Source organism: Mastigoproctus giganteus, chromosome 4 (genome assembly GCF_048544385.1).
Source record: "Mastigoproctus giganteus isolate SK-2022 chromosome 4, ASM4854438v1, whole genome shotgun sequence".
NCBI lineage: Eukaryota > Metazoa > Arthropoda > Arachnida > Uropygi > Thelyphonidae > Mastigoproctus > Mastigoproctus giganteus.
This window is the reverse complement of record NC_143578.1, coordinates 49,781,082-49,804,378: the sequence shown is the minus strand read 5'-3', so window position 1 is coordinate 49,804,378 and position 23,297 is coordinate 49,781,082. Positions and strand designations below refer to the sequence as shown.

At 36.6% G+C, this 23,297-nt stretch overlaps 1 protein-coding gene across 1 annotated transcript in view; it reads right to left on the bottom strand.

The window, feature by feature from the left end:
* The window catches only part of LOC150086707 (N-acetylated-alpha-linked acidic dipeptidase 2-like), a 231,043-nt gene that overhangs the window by 93,341 nt on the left and 114,405 nt on the right, over positions 1-23,297 (bottom strand). The window contains exons 9-11 of the mRNA XM_090371536.1: positions 22,180-22,275; positions 13,276-13,361; positions 7,209-7,328 (exon numbers count right to left, since the gene is read on the bottom strand). Of these exons, the coding sequence (XP_090227662.1) occupies positions 7,209-7,328; positions 13,276-13,361; positions 22,180-22,275 (302 nt within the window). The remainder of the gene's footprint in view (positions 1-7,208; positions 7,329-13,275; positions 13,362-22,179; positions 22,276-23,297) is intronic.

Sequence of the window (23,297 nt, the reverse complement as noted above, 5' to 3'; positions counted from 1 at the left end):
TTCCTCCATAAAACTCCCCACAGCACTTCTCTCTGCACTTTTCCATAAATCGGCAAAATAATGGTTCCATAGTTTATCTACCTGATATACAGCTACACTGGCTCCTTAAGATATTTTTCAGTGTCCATCCTCTCAACCTATGCTGAATAATTTTTCCCATATCTTCATGGTATGGCACATCAATTTGATGTGCCATTAATTCGTAGTTTTTGTTATCTCTCTTATATTGGCATAAGAAAGCTTTGCCTCAATGCATCACTATTCAATTACTATATATTCCAATAGTTTCCATGCTCCTCCTTTGGTACATCACTGTCTTATAATCCTAAAGAACTTCAATTTAAACAAAGCCACTTCCACATCATGCATTGTTACGACACTTATTATTCCTATATTCTGTTCTGTGGCTTCTACTAGCTCTCTTGGGAATTTCACATTTAATAAAACTTTGATTGTTTGTTTGTTTTTTTGCTTCGGGATTTATTGGACGCATCGGCAACTATGACCATAATGCACCATACATATGGTAACTATGCATGCCATTTCTTCTCAAATAGAGAAAATGGAAAGAAGGAACCAGAAAGTAATTTTTTTTTTTGCTAACTAAAGGAGGTGATATACTTTAATCATCTTGAGAAAGTTATAAATGCTTGAGACATTTGTTTCATTGTTTAAAAGTGAGGTAAGTGTAGGATCTTTTGTTGTGGCTGAAGTGCAAAGATTTTGGCGTTCTCTTGTATATTTTGTGCATTCAACCAGAATGTGTTACACTGAGAGCATTGTATTACAGTGATGACATTGAGGGGGTATCTCTCCTCTTAAAAGATAACCATGAGTGATATTTGTGTGTCCTATTCGCAGACGAGCCAATATTACCTCCTGATGTCAGATTGAACTAAAGCTGGAAGGCCATCGCTCAAGGTTTGGCTTGATACTTCGAAGTTTATTATTTGGTTGGTTTTCCCATGATAACTGCCATTGGCACATGCATTTTTCCTGGATTATTGGTCGATAGTCTTGATGAGGCACTTTCCACTTGTTCTTGGGTGGTAGGTGAGCTAATTTGGCAGCATTGTCCGCTAGTTCATTTCCAGGAATAGCAGAAGTATATGTTTTTCCCAAGTTCTGATAAGGTATGTAGAGAGCTGACTATTCTTTTCACGACTGGGTGGGTGATGTTCATGGTGTTTTTTAGTGCTTGAAGTGCACTTAAAGAATCAGTGAAAATTATGCTGTTGTTAATATCAGAAGACTCAATATGATTCAGTGCAACCTGAATTGCTATTAATTTGGCGGAAAATATACTGAACTCACATGATAACTGATAAGCTAATGTGATGTTTGGAAAAACTGCGGCGATTCCAACGTGGACATCATTCTTTGATCCATCAGTGTGTACTATGGAAAAGCTGGGAAACTGGTCCACTACTGCATGGTATAGTTGCAAGAAGTTTTCTCTATGCAATGTAGATTTATTCCATTCGTGCAGATGTAAGTCATATGAGGGTGGAATGATATTCCAAGGAGCAAGAGAAGATGGGAGGCTATGTGCCACATTGTCTAAGGTTAAATTTAGTTCTTCTAAGAGGTGCTTTATTCTCATAAAACTTTGAACTACCTTCTCTATAATTTTCTAATATCCTTCTTAATCGTCAAAACTTGCCTGTTCTCATCCTTAATACACCTTAATGATTCCACATTTCTTGTTTTACACTCTCTTGCCTTTGCCAGTCAACATATATTTTTTTCCCCTACTTCTCTAGTATCCAACTTATTATACAACTAGTCAAGTATTTCAAATTTTGCCGCACTCACAATTCTTCCTAACATGCTCATACACTTCTCAATCTCTCTCATCTCTAGTCATTTGCCATCTATCCATATCTGGATTATTGGTCGATAGTCTTGATGAGGCACTTTCCACTTGTTCTTGGGTGGTAGGTGAGCTAATTTGGCAGCATTGTCCGCTAGTTCATTTCCAGGAATAGCAGAAGTATATGTTTTTCCCAAGTTCTGATAAGGTATGTAGAGAGGGCGCTGAATCTCTTTAAAAGTTACAGCTGACAGTTACAGGCTCCGCAAAAAACATAAGTGTTTGCCTTTTATTTACATGATTGTTATTTTATATTGTACTTAATACGTAGTCATATAGTTATAGTTACGCTGGTTATTTTTTATTTTTAATTTAGATAAAGAGTTTTTGTGGATTTTACTTACGATAGGTAAAACCGTTATTTCGTTCCATTTTGTAGCCATTATTTTTGGATATAGTGGTAGGGAATTCAAATTTTTTAATTGAGGTAGCTAGGTAGCTCTAACGCATAATTATATAGTAATACGCTTCACTGTTTCTATTTAATAGTTTCTATTCAAATACTATTGATATTTAATTTATTGATTTTATTAATTTAAACTACCATGCCCCAGACTAGAGCAGCAAAGCAACGGGCACAAAGTGGCAGGAGTGCTGTGAATCGGGGGAGAACTGAGGGGGGCAATTCTCCAACGCATCACAGCCTAAAAAAATGTGCAACTTGTGAAATGTTTGCCGAACTCTCTGGAACGGAACATGATATTGCCATGGGGGATGTCTTTGTGTGTGCGCGATGTAAGGAGTGTAAGGAAATCAGGCGACAACTCAGCGTTGTTATGGATCTATATGAGAGCTTGAAGGACAGGATGGATGCCCTCGAAAGATCTAAATTGAGGGGCCCATCAGGCTCTCAGCTGCCCAACTCAACGCCAGAGCTCACTCCAGGGCATCAGGCAACACAGCGGCAATCTCCAAAGCAGAATGCGCTGGTCCCAAAGGAACTAGTTATTGTTGGTGACTCTATTGTCAGGGAGACGGGGAATATATTTTGTAAAAAGGATAGGTGGAACAGGACCAGGGTATGTCTGCCAGGGGCAAAGGTTGATGACGTTGTAGAGCGGATATCATCTTTCAAGGGCACAAAAGGTGATATAGTTGTACACGTTGGCACTAATGATATTAAGAGTAGGAGACCGGCGGAATTACTCAACAAGTACAGGTCACTGTTGAAAAAAAGCCGTGAAATAGGATTGAATTTGAAAGTGTCTGCAATTCTGCCCAGACACGATAGGAGGGAGTATATGATGAGAGCCTTGTCGATCAATTCGGCCCTGGAAAGATTGTGCAAGGCTCAAGGGGTAGAATTTTTTTCAGCCTGGACTGTACTTGTTAACAGGAGAGATTGCTTCTACAGGGATGGGATACACTTAAATAGAAAGGGTGCAAGAATATTTGCTGATGCTATCGAGGCAGTGTTAGGTGGGGCGGAAAACTGCTAGTTTGGGGGGATACAAAGACTAATAGTTTAACAGTAACCGCAGGCAGAGGTGAAGGTGATTCTTGCACAACTTCTATTAGAATAAGAAGCGACCTGGAGCGAGGGGCGTTGGGGGTTTCAGGGACGGATGGCAGTCATCATGGAATAGTTGGGTATATGGGATGTGTTAGGGTAACAAGGAATAGGCATAGGAGCATGTATGCTTGCATGTATACCAATGCTAGAAGTATAGTAAATAAATTTGATGAATTTGAAGTGTTGGTCAAGACATCAAAGGCGGATATTGTTGGGATAGCAGAGACGTGGTGTCACAAAGATATAAGGAATGCAGAACTGGAATTTGGGGAGTACAATGTGTACAGAAAGGATAGACAGGACAGAAAGGGAGGGGGTGTTATGCTGTTAATTAAGAAAAACATAAAATCAAAGGAAGTGCACCCAGTTAATATAGATGAACAGTGCTCTGTTGAGTCAGTTTGGTGTGAGATAAGCACTGCGAAAGGAAAAATAAGAGTAGGAGTGTGTTATAGGCCTAATGACTTGAATGAGTACAATGAACAATTGTACAGAGAAATAGAGTGGGCCAGTAAATCAGAATGTCTTATAATGGGGGATTTTAACTTCCCAGATATTGACTGGAACTTGTGGGTTGGTCACTCACACACTAGTCAGACTTTTGTGGAGTTATTGGATGATTGTTTTCTGCAGCAGCATGTTCAAGAGGCAACCAGAGAAAGTAATACTCTTGATCTGGTTATCAGCAATGATCATTCGTGTATTAAGAATTTGCAGATAAAGGAACCACTAGGTGGCAGTGATCACAGTGTGCTGAAGTGGGATTTACTCAAAGAGGTAACTACCGTCAGGGGTAAAGGAAAGGGTTTTTGCTTCCGTAAAGGGGAGTACAGTGGTCTCAGACAGTTTTTAAATTCTGTACAGTGGGATCAACTGACGATGTTACCAACAGTAAATTCTAAGTGGGAAGCATTCAAAGAATTAATCGTGGAAGCTACTAGACTTTATATACCGATTAAGAAATATCGTTCAAGGTTTAGGCCTAAATGGTTATCAAATGAACTAATGAGACTCGTGACAGAGAAGAAAAATGCATGGGATGCATATAAATTATCAGGTGACGCAGAAGCCTGTGGCAGATATAAGCTAGTCTGTAATCAGGTCACAAAGGAGGTTCGGCAGGCGAAGGCGGATTACGAGAAATCTTTGGCAAAAGATGCTAAGAAAAACAGCAAGGATTTCTTTACTTATATAAACTCTAAAAGGAAGGGGATGAATATGATTGGTCCACTTGACATCGATGGTTCGACTGTTGATGATCCTGCTCAGATAGCAAACAAACTGAATGAGTATTTTGCATCTACATTCACACGTGAGGAATTATTACAATTTGAAAATGGAAGAAGGTTATCAAATTGTAGTAGTGTGCTTAATGATTTTGTAATAACTGAGAGCAAAGTGGAGGAGAAATTGTTGAAGTTAAACATAAGAAAGGCACCTGGGGTGGATGGGATCTATCCAGTTATTTTAAAGGAGGCGGCAAAGCAACTAAGCAAACCCTTAGCCATAATTATGAGAGCATCCTTGGACTCAGGGGAGGTTCCCACGGACTGGAGATGTGCAAATGTGTCCCCAATTCACAAAGGTGGATCGAAGGGTGACACGAGTAATTACAGACCAGTTAGTTTAACTTCTGTTCCGGGTAAAATAATGGAGTCGCTGGTTAAAGATGCATTGCAGGATCATCTAGACAAGACTGCAGCAATAATTCAAACACAGCATGGGTTTGTTAAGGGAAAGTCTTGTCTGACAAATTTGATTGGTTATTATGATGTGGTCACAAAGGAACTGGATGCAAAAAATAATTTTGATATCATATACTTGGATTTCAGGAAAGCTTTTGACACTGTTGCGCATGGAAGACTACTGTACAAATTGGAGCAGAATGGTATTAAGGGTAAGTTGCTACAATGGATAAAAGGATGGTTAAGTGGGAGAAGACAGAGGGTGGTAATCAATGGGTGCTGCTCTTCGTGGACTAATGTTATTAGTGGAGTCCCACAGGGTTCGGTGTTGGGTCCACTGTTGTTTTGTGTATTTATCAATGATATTGATGAAGGTATATCAGGCTTAATGTCGAAGTTTGCAGATGACACAAAGGTTGGCAGGGTTGTTAATGATAGTAATGGCAGTATGCTACTGCAACAGGATCTAGATAATTTGGGCAGATGGGCTAAGAAGTGGCAACTGAAATTCAACCTTGACAAATGCAAAGTACTGCATATGGGTAGAAGTAACTCCAGAGAAACGTACCAACTGTGTGGTACTACACTTAAGGTGGTAGAAAATGAAAAAGACCTGGGAGTAATTGTGCAGTCAGATATGAAGTTTTCTGAGCAGTGCAGACAGGCTGCTAGGGCGGGTCATGGGGTTTTGTCAATGATATATAGGAATTTTGCTAGCAGGGAAAAGGAGGTGATTGTCCCTCTGTATAAGGCAATGGTCAGGCCACGCCTTGAGTACTGCGTACAGGTCTGGAGGCCTCATTTTAGGAAGGATGTAGATTTGCTTGAGCGTGTACAGAGAAGAGCAACACGATTGGTGAGGGGAATGAAGGGATTCTCTTACCAAGAGAGGCTTAAGTTCTGCAAATTGCAGTGGCTGGAGACTAGGCACCTGCGCGGTGATCTGATTGAGGTCTATAAGGCCTTGAATGGGTTGAGCACGCTGAATTCTGATGGGATCCTTCCACTTGTTCAGATTACCAACCTACGGGGACATAAGTTCAAATTAAGAAATAGATGTGCGGAAATTTGCCTTTAGCCAGCGGGTGGTTAATTGCTGGAACAAACTTCCATCTGTCGTTGTAGAAGTTGATAGGTTAAATAAATTTAAGGAGGAACTGGACAGGCATTTGGAGGGAATGGTGTGATTTTTTTTTTTTTTTTTTTTTTTTATATTTTGGCTGATGCTGCATAAGCTCCTACACTTGCTTTCTTGCATCATGTGCCACTACTACTACTACTACTACTACTATCTCCCTGTGCAGAATTGGAAATATATTTTATTGATAATAAATTTCTTTAAAAAAATTTGATGTATTTTTATAAAGTTACAAAGCAATGAAGTGTGCAATTATTTCACAGTTAGAATAAATTTTCAGCTTCTCAAAAATTCAACTATTTTTTTTCCTCTTTCATTTACTTTGGCATAATACAGAAAATCTGAATACATTTCATTTTGTTCATGGTAACACATCATGATAAAATAGCAACAGTCATATATCTGATCAAGAATCTAGAAGAGACTGCTGTAATTCAGATTATAAGCAGATAATGTTATACTTCGTAAAGTATATTATAATCAGATAATGTTATACTTCGTAAAGTATATTATAATCAGATAATCATATACTCTGTACATTAGGTATACACATTTCAAAGAACCTTTTGCTTTTACAGATATAATAACTTGGAGTACAAAACAAGGTATGTCTATAAAACTATATTTTATATAAAAATATTTTAAAAAATCTATACTAATAAATAAATAAATATCTGTACTAATCCTTGAAATATAATTTAATTTTTTTAAAGCATTTATTTCAGCAAATTTTAGTTAATCTCTGTAGATAACTGATCTTATATAAGATTTAAAAAAAAAAAAAAAACCCAGCCCACTAAAAGGGTTCTAATTTAATGAATTCTCACTTAACATGGTAACTTTATAAATATTAAAGATGAAGACTTCAAAATTTTGAAATAATTAAGACCATTAAAATCCATAAAAAGTGATTTTCTCTTCTTTTTCAGTTCTATTCAGCATATACGAAACATAATTGAGAAAAAGCATATTAACAAAAATTAAAAATTCAGATCTAACCTTGTCTCCGAAGTTTTCCAAATACTCTGGCTAATTCCATTAATACTGCAGTACCTGTGCCAGGATCACTACTGCCATTTGTCCATGAATCATGATGCCCACCTATGATTATGTATCTACCTGTTATATAAAAATAATATTAACATAAGCAATTTCATTTAATGCTTCACAGTTTAATGGCAGTTATCAAAAATTTATTTCTGAAAGTTAGTTTAGGAGATTTTCAGTACTGAACACGTACATACCATTAAGAAAAATACTGCGAGAAGAGGATACCAAAATGGATGAATGCAGAGCTGGCTGGTCAAATAGAGCAGAAAAAGATTGCATGGGATAGTTATGGAGTAACAAAAAGTACTGAAGCCTACAACAGGTACAAGTTGATCTGTAATAGTACCACAAATAAGGTTAGGGAGGCCAAGGCTGCATATGAGAAAGCACTGGCTAAGAGAGCAAAGAATGGGGAAAGGAATTTTTCATGTATGTGAATACAAAGAAGAAAACAAATCAGATTGGACTCTTGCATACTGGGTGTGGGGAAAGTCTTAGATAACCCAGCTGATGAATTAAATAGGTAGTTTTCATCAGTCTTTACTGATGAAAGACCCTTCCTGCTGAAGAGAGGTTATGCAAGTGGGGCTGAGCCATATGCAATTAGTGATATTGAAATCACAGATGACTGTTTAAAACTTTTGAGCATAAAGGCAAGTAAAACTCCTGGAGTTGATGGCATATACCCAGTAGTGGTGAGGGAAGCCGCAAAGGAGCAAAATGAACCATTGAGGTTAATTATGAGGGCATCTTTGGACATGGGAAAGATTCCGTTGAATTGGAGAAGTGCTAACATATCACCAATACATAAAGGCTGTTCTAAGAGTGAAGTTGGTAACTACAGACTGGTTAGTCTGACTTCAGTGGCAGGGAAAATCTTAGAGGAAATGATTAAGAGTGCAATCGAGGGACATTTAGATAGATATGGCATTCTGAAAGACACAAAACATTGTTTTAAGGGAAACCATGTTTAACTAACTTAGTAGTTATTTTAACACAGTTACTCATGAGCTGGATGTAGGGAACAATTTTGATATAGTTTATTTGGATTTTCGCAAGCAATTTGACTCAGTCTGTCATGAGAGGATACTGTATAAGCTGTAACACATTGGGACTACTGGAAAGATTCCAAGATGGATCGTAGGTGGCTGCAGGGCAGAAGGCAAAGGGTTGTGATTAATAGATATTCTTTAGATTGGTGTAATCTCAGGAGTGGGGTCCCTCAAGGATTGGTTCTTGGATCACTGTTGTTTCTGATTTTCATAAATGACATTGACGAAGGGTAGAAGGCATGATGTCAAAATATGAAGACGATGTAAAGATTGGTAGAGTTGTTAACGATTAGTGCCAAGCAGCATTCCTTCAGGATGACTTGAACAGACTTCAAAAGTTGTCAGAAAAGTGGCAGCTATGTTTTAATGCAACAAAATGCAAGGTCTCATACTTGGGAAATAGCAATCCCAAAATAAATTATATACTGTGGGGTTGAATTAAAAACAGCAGAGGAAGAAAAGGATCTGGGAGTTACAATATGGGCAGATATGAAGTTTTCTGAGCAGTGTAAACAAGCAGCCAGGAAAGCCCATGGTATCCTATCGATGATTTATCAAACATTATCCTGTAGAGATAGGGAGGTCATAATCCCACTGTATAAGGCAATCGTAAAACCACATTTGAAGTAGTGTTCAAGTATGGAGAAAAAAGACAATCGTCTGAAAAAAGACATTTAGCTTCTTGAAAGGGTCCGAAGATGGGCAACTTGCAGGGTGAGATTGGCAAAAGGGTGAGTGTACAAGGAAAGACTCCAATTATGTGGGCTACAGAGCTCAGCATCCAAGCATATGACCTGGTTGAGGTTTATAAGGCTCTGAGAAGAGTTAGTAAAATGAATGAAGGTGGAATTTTCACTATTATAGAGGACTCCAGAAATAGGGGCCATGAATTCAATTTACAGGGAAAGAGGTTTAGACTAGATTGCAGGAAGTTTTCTTTTATGAGGCTGACAGTTTTAATGAATTCAAGGGTCAACTGGATAGTTATCTATGTGAGGAGGGAAGTGCATAATTTATATATTTTCTTAGCATTTATTTTATTATTATTTTTTTTGGCCAGTGCAAGTACAGCAAAAGCCTGTGGCTTCCTTGAACAATATGGCAAATACTATTACTAGTTATTAACACAGAATAAAATGAAGAAACTAGAAATTCTGAAATTAATAAAAAAAATAAAATTAATCCACTTCATATATGCTATAACATAACAGTTTAACCCAAAGACTTATGAAGTAAATAACTGATATGGACTATGAAGACTTCTTTTAATAAAATAACCACCACCATTACGAATGGCTATTTTCTTTTTAAAGTGCTCATATAGGATGTCAGTAAATGACCTACACAATTTTAATCTTTTATTTCTCAAGTATATATATATATATATTTTTTTTTTATGTAAACCCCAAACACGAGAGGTGTTAGAACCTATAGTACTTAGTACCGTGCTTGGCTTGGAGGTTGAGAAGACGAAAGAAGATATTTGTTGACATTGGACTTGAACTTCTGTAGACTGTAATTTTCAGGAAATACGTATGAAGGAAGGTTGTTCCAGAAAACAGCAGTTGAATGAATAAATGAGGAAGATGAAAAGTTGGTTCTGTGAGTTTGAAGTTGGACAGTAAATGGATGTTGGCTGGTGGTAGCACATGTTTGGACTGTTTGAAAGAGAGAGCAGGAATTATAGAAGCTAATTCAAAAGAACAGTGCCCATGGAAGTATCTGTAGAAGAGGCATGCAGCAGAAACAGTACGTCTATGAGACAGCGAGTACAGAGACTGTTAGAGATGAGTCATTAATTAACCTAACTGCCCTCTTCTGAATGGAATCAAGAAGCCTGAGAGAGGTTTTGGGGGCATCACCCCAGATGTGGGAACAATATTCCATGGCAGGGCAAATTTGCAATTTATACAGAGTGAGCAGCTGTTTGGAAGAAAAGTAATGCCGAGAGCGAAAGAGAAAACCAAGTTTTTTAGATGCAGAGGAAGAAATATTTGTAATGTGCTTGTGCCAAGAGAGATTAGAAGTCAGGGTAATCCCCAAAAGAGATATATCATTTTGCCTAGAAATCGGAGTGTCACTAAAGATAAGCATAGGAGCAGAAGAATCCTTTTTGCGAGATATAAGACAAGACTAAGTTTTAGAAGGGTTGAAATCAACTAAGTTGTCTTTGCCCCACTGGAGAATTACCTGAAGATTGGCACTTAAGGAATTGGTAGCAGATTTTCGAGAAGTTGAAGCTGATTGAGCAGGACAAGGTTTCTCAAAATGGAAAGTGGAATGCAATGTGCTATCATCGGCAAAACTATGGATAGGATTTTCAGTCAATGGAAGAAGGTCATTAATATACAAGAGGAAAAGAGTGGGGGAAAGAACTGAACCTTGGGGGACACCGGCATTAGTGGAGAAGTTAGAAGACAGAGAGCCATCTACCATCACCCTCAGTGAGCGATCAGAGAGAAAACTTGATAACCAATTACTAAAAACAGTTGGCAAACCATAAGATGGAAGCTTGTTTAGAAGACCTGTATGCCAAACACGATCGAAAACCTTTGAGATGTCAAGAGCAACTACTTGTGTTTCACCGAACCTTTCCATTGAATTAGTCCATAAATGGGTAACATAAGCCAGAATGTCACCAGTGGATAGACACTGACGGAATCCATACTGGCGATCGTTGATCAGATGGAAGGTTTCTAGGTAGTTTAAAATTTGGTGGTTAATTGATTTCTCCATTACTTTAGAAAGAGTAGAAGTAATTGCAATGGGACGATAATTGGATGGGAGGGATTTGTCACCCTTTTTAGGAACTGGCTGGATATGAGCAAATTTCCAAGCAGAAGGAAAAACACCTTTGGAATAAGAAAGTGAAAAAAGGCGGCAAAGAATAGGAGTAAGTTCAGGAGCACAGGTTTTGAGAACAAGTGGAGAAATACCATCGGGACCTGGAGCTTTCTTAGCATCAAGATTCGTCAAAATCCTTCTGACATTCTTTTGACGGAAGACCAGAGGAGGCATTGAATGGAGCGTGTTGGGAATAGTGGGAGGTGTTTTACCAAGATCGTTAATGCATGAGTTGAAAGAAAAATGGGATGTTAGCAGGTCAGCTTTATCATCGGCTGAAGTGACAATAGAACCATCTGGTTTGGACAGAGGTGGGAGCAGAGATGGGCAAAAGTTGCGGCCAATAGCTTTGGAAAGAGACCAGAATGCTCGGCTACCATTAGGGCAAGAAGCAAGTTTTCTACTCTTGGCCTGTTCAAACTCTAGTTTGGACTGGTTAATAACTGCTTTACAATTGTTGCGAGCTTTGGTGTAAGCAGAAAATGAACCTGAAGAATTAGAAACAAACCAATTACGATATGCAACATTCTTCTCTTGAATAGCCTTAGCACATTTATTGGAAAACCAAGGTTTAGATAAAGGACGAGATTTTAAAGTGGAGTGTGGGATAAAGGATTCCATTCCTGTAAGAATAATTTCCTTGAGCTGAAGGTATATATATTTAATTATACAATTAAATATATACCAGTCGGAAAGATCAACTCAAAAAGTTTCAATTTGGCACTTAGGTTGCAGCCTACCACACAATCTCCTGCTAATTAGAGCTACATTTCATTATTAAAAATGTCATCTGGCCAGAGAAGGCATTCTCAGCACTAGCTTTTCATGAGTTGAAATGTGTTGTGGCAATGTAATGACAATTTTGGCATAAGTAGAGGATGGATCCACTAAGTAAACTTTCAATTCTTAGTTGGTACAAATGTTTTGTGAATGATGATTGTGTCTGTAAAGAAAAAAGTACCAAAGACCCTGGCGTGAGTTGAAAACATTAAACAATCATTTTTGTGTAGTCTGTGAAATCAGGATAACTTGATAGCAGGTACCTGAACTTACTGAAAACAACTCTTTGGTGAGTTTTTTAAAACTGCCTTTATCTCTATGTATATGAGTTACATATGTACAGTGACATACAAAGTGAAACGGTATGATTTGTTCACTGGTTCTCAAAAATGTGGCTAGTAATTAAATAATAACAAACACGTTGGTCTTCAATAATGAGGCCACATTTCTCCTCTCAGGATGAGTGAATCAGCACAACTTGTAGATATGGAGGAATGAAAACCACCAGACAGTTCCAAGGTCAATAGCAATATCAGAAGTAAAAGTTTATAGATAGTTTTCTTTGAAAAACTGATAATAAAGAAATTGTCTATCGTAATATGTTACAGGCCATAACTGCAGGAAGATATTCCAAATATGATTTATCAACAATAAAGAGGGCCTATCACACTTCCATAACAAAGATAAGTGTACCTTGAAGAACTTCTTCATGATTAATAGATTAGGTGTGAAGGTCCTGTGCAATGGTATTTGAAATCATTAGATCTCACACCCAGGAATATTTTCTCCTGGGTGTTTTTTAAAGAAAACATCTATGTTCTTCCATTTCAGACAATAATAGAACAGCTCAAAACAAAGATCACAGAGGTCTGTGAAAAATTGACTATCCAAAAAAGTTTGGCAGGAGAGTGAATACTGTTTGATCCACTCAAAGCACTAATTTTGAACTGCATTAATTTTTAATAACTTTTTTAGATGTATAATAAATTAATAAAGATGCTTGGTCTTTTAGGTAATTTATATTTATTAACTGTACTTTAGATGTGCTCTGAGGAATAAAAGATTAAAATTATAAAGGTCATTTAGAGACACCCAATAGTATTATTTACTTAGGAAAAATATTTAAAAACTGTTGTGATATCTTTCAATGTAGAGACTGCATTTTTATTGATTTCTATATGATGTCCAGCATATTTAAGGAATATAGAAAAGGCCTAAAATGTGATTATAAAATTTAATCTGCATTTATGAGGTTAAGTGTTTAGCTGGTTATATTATTTATATCAGTATACATCAGTATTAAATTGAATTAAATGGAGGGAGAGGAAAATAAAGCTTACCTGGTTCAAAGTGCCCTTGAATTGTGGCCAGTACATTATATATGTCCCTTGTTTGTAACTCATTAGCAACAGTTACATTCACTAAACTACATACATATAAAACGAACAGTATTATTCAACTTGTATGATACTAAATATTTAAAAAAATAATAATAAATATATATATCTGGCAAGTAAATAGAATATAACATATAAATTAAACATGAAGATCCAATATATCTTTAGAAATTATTACTAATGCAAAGCAAAGAGCTAAACAAAGCCTGTGACTTTTGTGGCTCATGGCAACTTACATGGTGATATTTATTTGTTATTAATATTATTAGTGGCAAGTAATGCAAAGAAGCAAGCTTATACATCAGCAAAAAAAAAAAAAAAATACCCACCTTACCTGTCCATCCTCTCTAAGAATTTGTCTAGTTCATTCTTAAAATTATTCAAACTAAGTTTATTCCAATAATCAATCACTCTCTGGTAGAAAGCAAATTTTCACACATCTATCCTACAACCATCCCTTTTAAATTTAAACATATGTTCCTTTATGTGTGTTGTCTGAGCAAGAGTTAGAATGTCATCGCATAACGGGACAGTCACCTAGTCCCTGCTGGTAAAATTTCTGTATATCACTGACAGAACCTATGAGTTGTCCTAACAGCTTGTCTATGCTATGCAGAGATATTAGGCTAATATAACTTTTAGCACTGCTTTCATGTTATTTAGATAATTGTTATAACTGTAATATTATGCATTAACTTGTGTATAAAGCCTCCATAGCCGAGTGGTCATGAGCTATTTGCTTGTTTGTTTTTTAGGCTCATCAGCATCTATGGCCATAGTGCACCAGTGGTTAGGAGCAGGAGAGTGCACTAGAACATGCTCTTTGAGTAGACCAGGGTTCAAGCCTCTGACTGCTAAATATGGGTAATCTGCCAACCCACACTGGACCAGTGTGGCGGATTATGGTTGATTTTCCTCAACATAACTTGTTGAGGAGGCCTCCATGCTGTAGTGGATTGACAATGGCTGTTTTTTTTTTTTTTTTAGTTTATACCTGGCCCAATAATATTACAACAATGTCTACACTGTTGTAGTATTTATGAAGACTAATGACTCATAATATAAAGAAAGCTTAAATATCAGTATCATTATGAGGTCTCTCTAAAAATTCTCAAAAAGACCCAAACTCTCTCACTCTCCATTTATTCAACCTCTGCTCCTAATTACTTATTACTTCCTTCTTCTATGAGTCTCCACATCACCACCAACTGCAAATAACTGAATAAAATCTTTGTATCTTTGTTGTAGTATTTATGGAGACTAATGGCTCATAATATTAAGAAAGCTTAACTATCAGTATCATTATGAGGTCTCTCTAAAAGACCCAAACTTTCTCACTGTCCATTTATTCAACCTCTACACCTAATTACTTATTACTTCCTTGTTCTATGAGTCTCCACATCACCACCAACTGTGAATAACTGAATAAAATCTTTAAATGCTGTAGAAGTGTGCCAGAGAATTAATTCTATCATGACACAGTAATTCCAGGGGTTGACGAACTCTTCTTTATGTAATTAGTATTAAGTATAAATAGAAATTATCATTTTCCTATCTTCACCCACAGTATTTTTCTTATTTCTATTTTCTTTTTGCCTATTAATGCTCAATAGATTGACCAGTTCTCCTCATTAATTTCAATTAATATGAAAATACTCTATAATTGCTTTGTTCAAAGTATAATAATTTGGCTTTCCTATCCTACATTTGCCACCATCTGACATTAAGTTTTTTGAAGTACTATAATATTGATTTTTCCCTGCACAATTTTTTGTTCACCTCATCTGAAAAACAGTTATGAAAGTATATGAAAAAATATCTTTCACACCATTTCTTATGTTAAAAACATCTTTTATACCATCAAGGTAGAAATTAAACAAAAGAATCTCAAACTCCAGTGTGTAGAGTGGCAGAAAGCAATTTGAGTAAGAGAACAAAATAAATACAGAAAAATAATAAAAGATAATAAAACTTAGGAATATTTTTTTTGTTAGTTGTTGGCGCATCGGCTTCTATGGCCATAAAGCACCTCCCAAAGTTTTTGTATTTTACTCTGATCCAAGCCTGAGGAGGGATTCAAACCTGCGACCTTTGGGTTGCCAGGCAGGCACTTTACCCACCTGGCTAGCCCGGTCGGCCCTTAGGAATACACTTAAAACATGGAACATATGCTTATTTTACTTAATGTACTTTTTTTGTCTGGAATGGAAAAGATAAAGTTATCAAAAACAAGATCAGTAAAATACTGAAAGAAGGTGAAGATATACCAACCGTATAAAAAGTATATAGGAAAAACACAAGAATAAAACAAAAAACTAAGCCATACTGTAAAAATCATTTTAAAATCACAGAAAAAATAAAATCTCAAATGCAAAACACGAGGTATAAAATATTCAGATATTGACTTGGTTGTTACTTTTGTGTTGTATACGAGATGCTACCCAAATGTTCCCGAAATTTGAATGTTGCGCAGGTACTACGTCTAGTACGGACTTGTGGTGCTAGGTAACACTGCATGCATCCTTTGTGAATCAGTGTGCCACGTGGCATCGGGCTGGATAGAGTCATTGAATATTTATGCGCAGTTTTTTGGCGGTGTGTTTCGCGTAGTTTGCAATTGTTGCGATGGCTGATGTGAGAGAGCAACGTGCTTGCACCAAGTTTTGTTTCCTTCTTAACGATACAGCAGCAGAAACCCATAAGAAGTTGCAACAAGCTTTTGGTGACAATGCTTTATGCCAAACGCAGACCTACTACTGGTTTTACCGTTTTAAAAATGGTCGAATGTCGACTGATGACTCTGGCGTCTGGGCTCTGGACATCCATCATCAAGCACCACTCCAGAAAATATCGCAAAAGTTCGGGCGGCGATCCTTGAAGACTGCAGGCAAACCATCTACGACATTTGTGGCATTGTAGGACTATTGTATGGCACGTGTCAGCGGATTTTGTCAGAAGAGTTGAACATGAGAAGGATTGCAGCCAAGTTTGTACTATGGTTACTGAGTGAAGACCAAGAGAAGCATTGCATGGAAGTTAGAGATCTTCAAGAACGGGCCAAGAGTGATAAAAATTTCCTTTCTACGGTTGTCATTGGTGACGAGAGTTGGGTATATGGGTATGACCCAGAAACCAAGCAACAATCATCCCAGTGGAAGAGCTCATTTTTGTCCTGATGACCAAAGAAAGCCTGACAAGCGAGGAGCAATGTGAAGTCCATGCTGATCTGTTTTTTGGACATTGATGGGATTATCCACAAGGAATTCATCCCTCCTGGACAGACCGTCAATGCAAAGTTCTACTGTGATGTCCTGAGGCAGTTAAGGGAAGCCATCAAGATGAAATGTCCAGAGAAGTGGTGCACAAAGAACTGAGTCCTTCATTATCAATACACTGGCCCACACATCTCTTGATGTGGTGCAGTTTTTGGCATCCAACAACATGACAATCATCCTCCATCCCTCTTATTTTCCACACTTAGCCCCCTGTGACTTCTTCCTCTTCCCAAGAATGAAAATCAAGCTGAAAGGTCGAAGATTTGACAGCATAGAGGATATCCAAACTGAATCGCAGGGATCGGTGTTTACGCTCTCAAGGGGACTACTTCAAATAGTAGTCCCCTTGGCAAATAAGACCCAGAGTGAGTCTGATTTATTTTATAAATACATTTAGGGAACTTTTGGGTAGTACCTCGTATACTTAACCAAGTCAGACAGATTGATTTGAATATATTTAAAATATTGAAGGACAAAATGAATACATCTACTTTGATAAGATGATCCTCGTCTCTAAAATGGCACCATTTAAAATCAATATAACTGTACTAATTTATTTTCTTAAAGCACTATTTCGTATGACCGATTTCCAGACCAGTCAGAAGTTTGTCCTACTTTGATTTTATCTTAAAAAAAAAAAAAAAAATCAGACAAACAGTTTCTCAATGCGTATATTACTATTAACAATGAACACAGAACACACAGCATAATACTTTGTAATTGTTAAATATAACAAATGATTTCACCAAATGTTAGTTAATATATAACTGAACCCGGATCAGAAATGATTAATTAATGTTATTCACAAAAGCACTGAAATTAAAGATAAATCCAACATAAATAGCCCATACATATATACTTGTCAAAAATTGAAAAATAAATGTTTCTTCATCTCCTACCTTAATGCAGAACACTTTTAAAGAAGTACCATTAGCCCTTTTTGGAAAATGGCTAATGGCACTTCTTTTTTAAGGAATCTGCATTAAAGTCTATGTAGCAAAAACTAAATTTTCTGTCTTTTAAAATTGAAACAGACCAACATTTTATTTATCATGCATGAAACAAATTCTACTCTGCACTTTTTTACAAGATTTAAAAAAATATTCATATTCTGCATTACAGCAAGCTCATCATCGTATGTTGCCACAATGTGATAAAGCTTTATACTTTGATTACTGCCAACAGTCAAAAAAAAAAAAAAAAAAAAGAAAAAAAAAAAGAGGAAAAAAAAAAAAAAGCCCATTTTGAAATATTGTAGAACTATAGCAGTTATATCAGACATTGTGTAATTCAAATAGCCACTTCTTTTGTCCTGCCATAACCTATACTTTTTTTTTTTTACAACTTCCAATTTAGGAAACATTTTCCAGCATAATTTGCTACAGTCAAAAGAAAATTATGTTCCATCAAAAATAGAATAGCAAGACTGCATATATAACATTCAAAGCAGCAGTTCCACTTCACAAAATAACTCTATTTTTTGTGTTCAAAAAATAGAGTTATTTTGTGTGTTTTGTATTTAAGTGATAACTTATATCACTTTATATTGCAAACATGCTTTACACACCTCATACAGTTAAAAATATTTTTCCATTCATGTGTCCTGTTGGAACAAACTGAAAAATTCAAGCCAACTTCCTTTTGACTTGAAACTACCAGGGAACATCAAAAACTTAAAAATGATGCATCTTGTTTGTACACCTGATACTGTAATTTTATTTGAAGTAAATAATGCAGTAATAACTTATATCACTATTCACAAGAACAAAAATGTAATTGGTAAAATTTACACTAATTATGACACACAAGGGACATTCAATAAATTATCTACCTAAGGTACTTTCCACAGTTATATTTCAATGATTCATGATTTATCATGTTCCTACATATCTCAACTTGAATAATTTTGATCCCACTATGTTTTTAGATTATGCTGCTGTAACAGAAAGAAGGAAGACACCTGTATCTGATTATGGATTGCTGAAATTGGAGCATTGTTCAGTAATCAAGTTTCTAAGAAGGAAATGGGCCAAAGGCCATTCATGAAAGGAAGGTGGCTGTGTATGGCAACAGTGCACTTTCAGAGCACCAGGTGAAATTCTGGTCAAAACAATTCAAGTGGGGTAGAGAGTCCATCGAAGATGATACACGTCCAGGAAGGCCCGTGACAGCGACCACTCCAGAAATGTCCTAAGTTGTGGAAACTCTTGTGTTGAATGACAGACGTTTAAAGGTATCCCAAATCTCCAGGCAATATGACATATCTGAGGGAACAGTTATAACCATCCTTCATGAACATTTGGGGATGAGTAAGGTCAGTGCAAGGTGGGTCCCCAGATTTCTAATCCCTCTACAGAAGCAATTCAGAGTACGGTGCTGTGAGGAGACTTTAGAGCTTTATGGAAGGGATCCTGAAACTTTCATCTCCAGAATTGTTACAGGTGATGAAACATGGATTCATCACTGGGATCCTGAGCCAAGAATTCAGATCTGGCCCCCAGTGACTACTTCCTCTTTCGACACCTCAAGAAAAAAGTATGTGGATGTTGCTTTGCTGATAATAATGAACTGAAGTCTGCTGTTTCTGCATTCTTTGATGGACAGAACAAAGAATTTTATTTGTCTGGTATTTTCTCATTGCCGACAAAATGGAACAAGTGTATTGTGAAAAATAAAATAAGATTTTTGCCTCAATCTCATTTCCTTCATAGGTAGGTAGATATTTTATTGAATGCTCCTTGTATACTCTATGCAAAAGATGAATGGAGCAAGAGTCTACTAATTGCTATTTGAAGCCCATTTTGATAAACATATAATAATCATGATTTTGGTAGCCAGTAATTGTGTATGTGAAAAAATAATCCTTTTTTTTGTAAATATTGCAGGTAAATAGTAAAAACTACAGTTATGTAGTAGAATCATTCTTAGTCTTTGAAAGTTACATTTTTGATTTCATACATTACAAATAAAGATGAGGAAGACTTCATGAGTGAAGATATAAGGGTAATATACAAAGGAGGAAAATGACAGCCATCGAGGAGTAGCTATACTTCTAGATAAAAATGCATAAAGCCTCAAGAAAGTGATACAAATCAGCAACAGGATTATAGCTATAAGATCAATGGCTGAGCCAATAGATTTATTGATTATGCAAGTATATTTACCAACAAGCAACCATACTGAGGATGAAGTAGATGAGGTATATGAACAGATGGAGGAAATAATGGAAGAAGAAGAGCTGGGGAGTGAGAGATGCATGATCATTGTGATGAGAGATTGGAATGCTGCCCTCGGTGAAGGAAGAGAAAGAGATGAGGTTGGGGACTATGGACTTGGGACAAGGAATGAGGGGTAAGAAGCTGTTGAATTTTGCAAAAGAAGAGATCTTCACAACAAACACATGACTTAGACAGGAGAAAAGAAGAAGGTACACTTGGAGAAGACCAGGGGCTGTTGACAGGTACCAAATCGACTATATTTTAGTCAACAGAAGGTACAGGAATGCTGTGAAGAATTTGCATAGCTATCCGGGTGCAGATGCTGACTCTGACTACAATTTGGTAGTGATGAAAATGAAGATTACACTCAAGAGAATAACGGGGGCAAGAAAAAGAAGGAAATGAAATCTGAATGTACTGAAGACTGCACTAGCTGGTGATTTCAGAGAGGCAATTGATAGGGAGATTGTGGAGGAGGAGGAAATAGAAGAAGTGATGGGAAAGGTTTAAAAAGATTATAGTAGGAGTAGCAGAAAATAAATTAATTACAGTAGATCAGAAAAGGATAAGGAAACCATGGATCACAGAAGAAATGATAGATAAAATGGAGAAGAGGAGAAAATGGAAACACCAAAGTTCAGAAGAGGCAAGGATTAAATATAGGAGTTTAAATAATGAATTTAGAAGGGCAACAGATGAAGCAAGAGAAAAATGGTGGAAAGAACAGTGCAGAGAACTAGAGGAAATGGCAAGAAGAGGAAGAAGTGATCTAATGTGTGAAAAAGTCAAGAGCTTAACGAACAAGAAGAATAAGACTGGTGGAAAGATAAAACAACATGAACGGAAAAATTCTATACATCGAAGAACACATAAGGAAAAGATGGAAGGAATATATAGAAGACCTATATGATAAAACAAATAAACCAAAAGTCTGGCCTGTGACAGCAGAAGATGAAAGAGACCTTAAGACCAAAATTATTAAGAGAAGAATTTGAAAAGGCAGTGGCCTAGTTAAAAAGAGGGAAGAAGAAGAGGCAAAGAAAGAATTGTTCAGGATTTGCGGCAAAATCTATGAATGTGGAAGCTGGCCCAAAGACTTTCTAAAATCCATAATTATCCCATTAGAAAAGAAGAAGAATGCAACAAATTGTACCAACTATAGGACAATCAGTTTAATTTCTCATTCCTCAAAAATATTACTAAAAATTCTCTCAGAATGCATTAAAGCAAAAAATGAAGGAGTGCAAATTTGTAGAAGACCAGTTTGGGTTCAGAGAAGGATGTGGGGTCAGAGAGGCAAAAGGAATTTAAGAACATTAGCAGAAAGAAGCATGGAAATAGGAAAAGATCTGGCAATCTGTTTTATTGATCTCGAAAAGGCTTTTGACAGAGTGAATTGGGTTAAACTGATGGAAGTACTAGGAAAGGTTGGCCTAGATAAGAGATATAAAACTAATTTGGGAACTTTACATGGGACAGACAGCTGTGGTTCAGATTGATAGAGAGGATTCAGAAGAAGTAGACACTGGTAGGGGTGTAGGGCAAAGGTGTTCCATGTCCCCCCTTACTATTTAATATATATGCTGAAGCATTGATGAAAGACACTGGGAAGAGAGGAGATCAGATGGCTAGAAGTTTTTGAGATATGGGTGTGGAGGAGAATGGAAAGGGTGAAATGGGTGGACAAAGTGAGTAATGAAGAAGTTTTGAGGAAAGTAGGAGAAGAGAGCACATTAGTAAAAGAACTAAGAGGAAGACAAAAGAACTTTATAGGACATGTTTTGAGAAGAGAAAGCATGCTGAGGAAAGTGATAGAGGGGAAGATGTGTGGGAAGAGAGCTGTTGGGAGAAGGAGAATTGGATGGGAAGAGGAAAATTATGCACGAATTAAAAGGAAAGCACAAAATAGTGAAAAATGGTGTCAATGGAGCCCTGAACCTGCCTGTGGGCAGAGAACTATAAGAAGAGACATTACAAATGTAACATCCCTTAAACTAAGATTTTCCATGATGAACAATTAGGTCAGGGAATTTCCTGGGAATACTGCAACAAGTGGACAACTTTTAAGTTGTCCACTTTAATTAAAGTTAACTTTAATTTATAATGCAATGTATGGTTATGTATTAAAAATGTGAGATTCTTAAAAATCCCACAATGTTTCAAAGTACTATGATGTTTAGTAATGTTTCTAAAAATGAAATTTCGAAATGAAATTACAGTAGCAACATATGAGATATTACTGCAAATAAGGTTTTATTAGCTTTATTTTGTAATAATTGTAAAGGGGAGGCAATAATAATGCAAGCATTTTTAAGATCAAATCAGAATTTTGTAGCTCTTAAGTGCATACCCACTTTGTGTCATTAGGAGGCTTGTAACCAGGACCAAGATGATAGCTGATATTCAGCCCACCTTTCCATTCAGGGGGAGCTGGTGGTCCACTGAGACCCCTAAAATTAATTTAAGAGATCAAATTTTTAATTAAAGAAAAAATATAATAAAGATTCATTATGAGAATTATGATTGTTATATATAAATTTAAACCTATCTCATTTATGTTAGTAAATAATACATAGTAAGTAATCTTTATATTTAAAATTTTTTCTTTTTTTTTTTATGAAACAACTAAACAGAAGAGGTTTTAGAACTTATAGTACTTAGTACCGTGCATAGGCTGAAGGTTGAGAAGATGAAAGAAGATACTTGTTGACATTAGACTCGAATTTCTGTAGATTGTAATTTTCGGGAAATACATATGAAGGAAGGTTGTTCTTGAATACAGAAGTTGAAGGAATACACGAGGAAGAAGAAAATTTGGTTCTGTGAGTTTCAAGTTGGTCAGTAAAAGGTTGTCGACTGGTTGCTGCATGTGTTAAGATTGCTTTGGAAGAGAGAGCATGAATTACAGAAGCAAATTCAGAAGTACATTGCTGACGGAAGTATCTACAGAAAAGGCACACAGCAGAAACAGAATGTCTATGAGAGAGAGATTAGAGAGACTGTTAGAGATGAGTCATTAATTAACCTAACTGCTCTCTTCTGAATGGAATCTAGAGGCCTGGGAGAGGTTCTGGGGTCGCTGCCCCAGATGTAGGAATGATATTCCATGGTAGGGTGGATTTGCGATTTGTACTGACTGAACAGCTGTTTGGAAGAAAAGAAGCACTGAAAGTTGAAGAGAAAGCCTAGTTTTTTAGATGTAGAGGAAGAAATTTGTAATGTGCTTCATGGTAATCCTCAATGGAGATATATGATCTTGCCTAGAAATAAGAGTGTCATTGAAGATAAGCATAGCAGCAGAAGTAACCTTTTCACAAAATATAACAGGACTAAGTTTTAGAAGGGCTGAATTTAACTAGGTTATCTTTGTCTCTGGAGAATTACCTGGCCATCAGAGTTTAAGGAATTGGGAGTGGATATTCGAGAAGTTGAGGCTGTTTGTGCAGGGTAAGGTTTCTTAAATTGGAAGGTG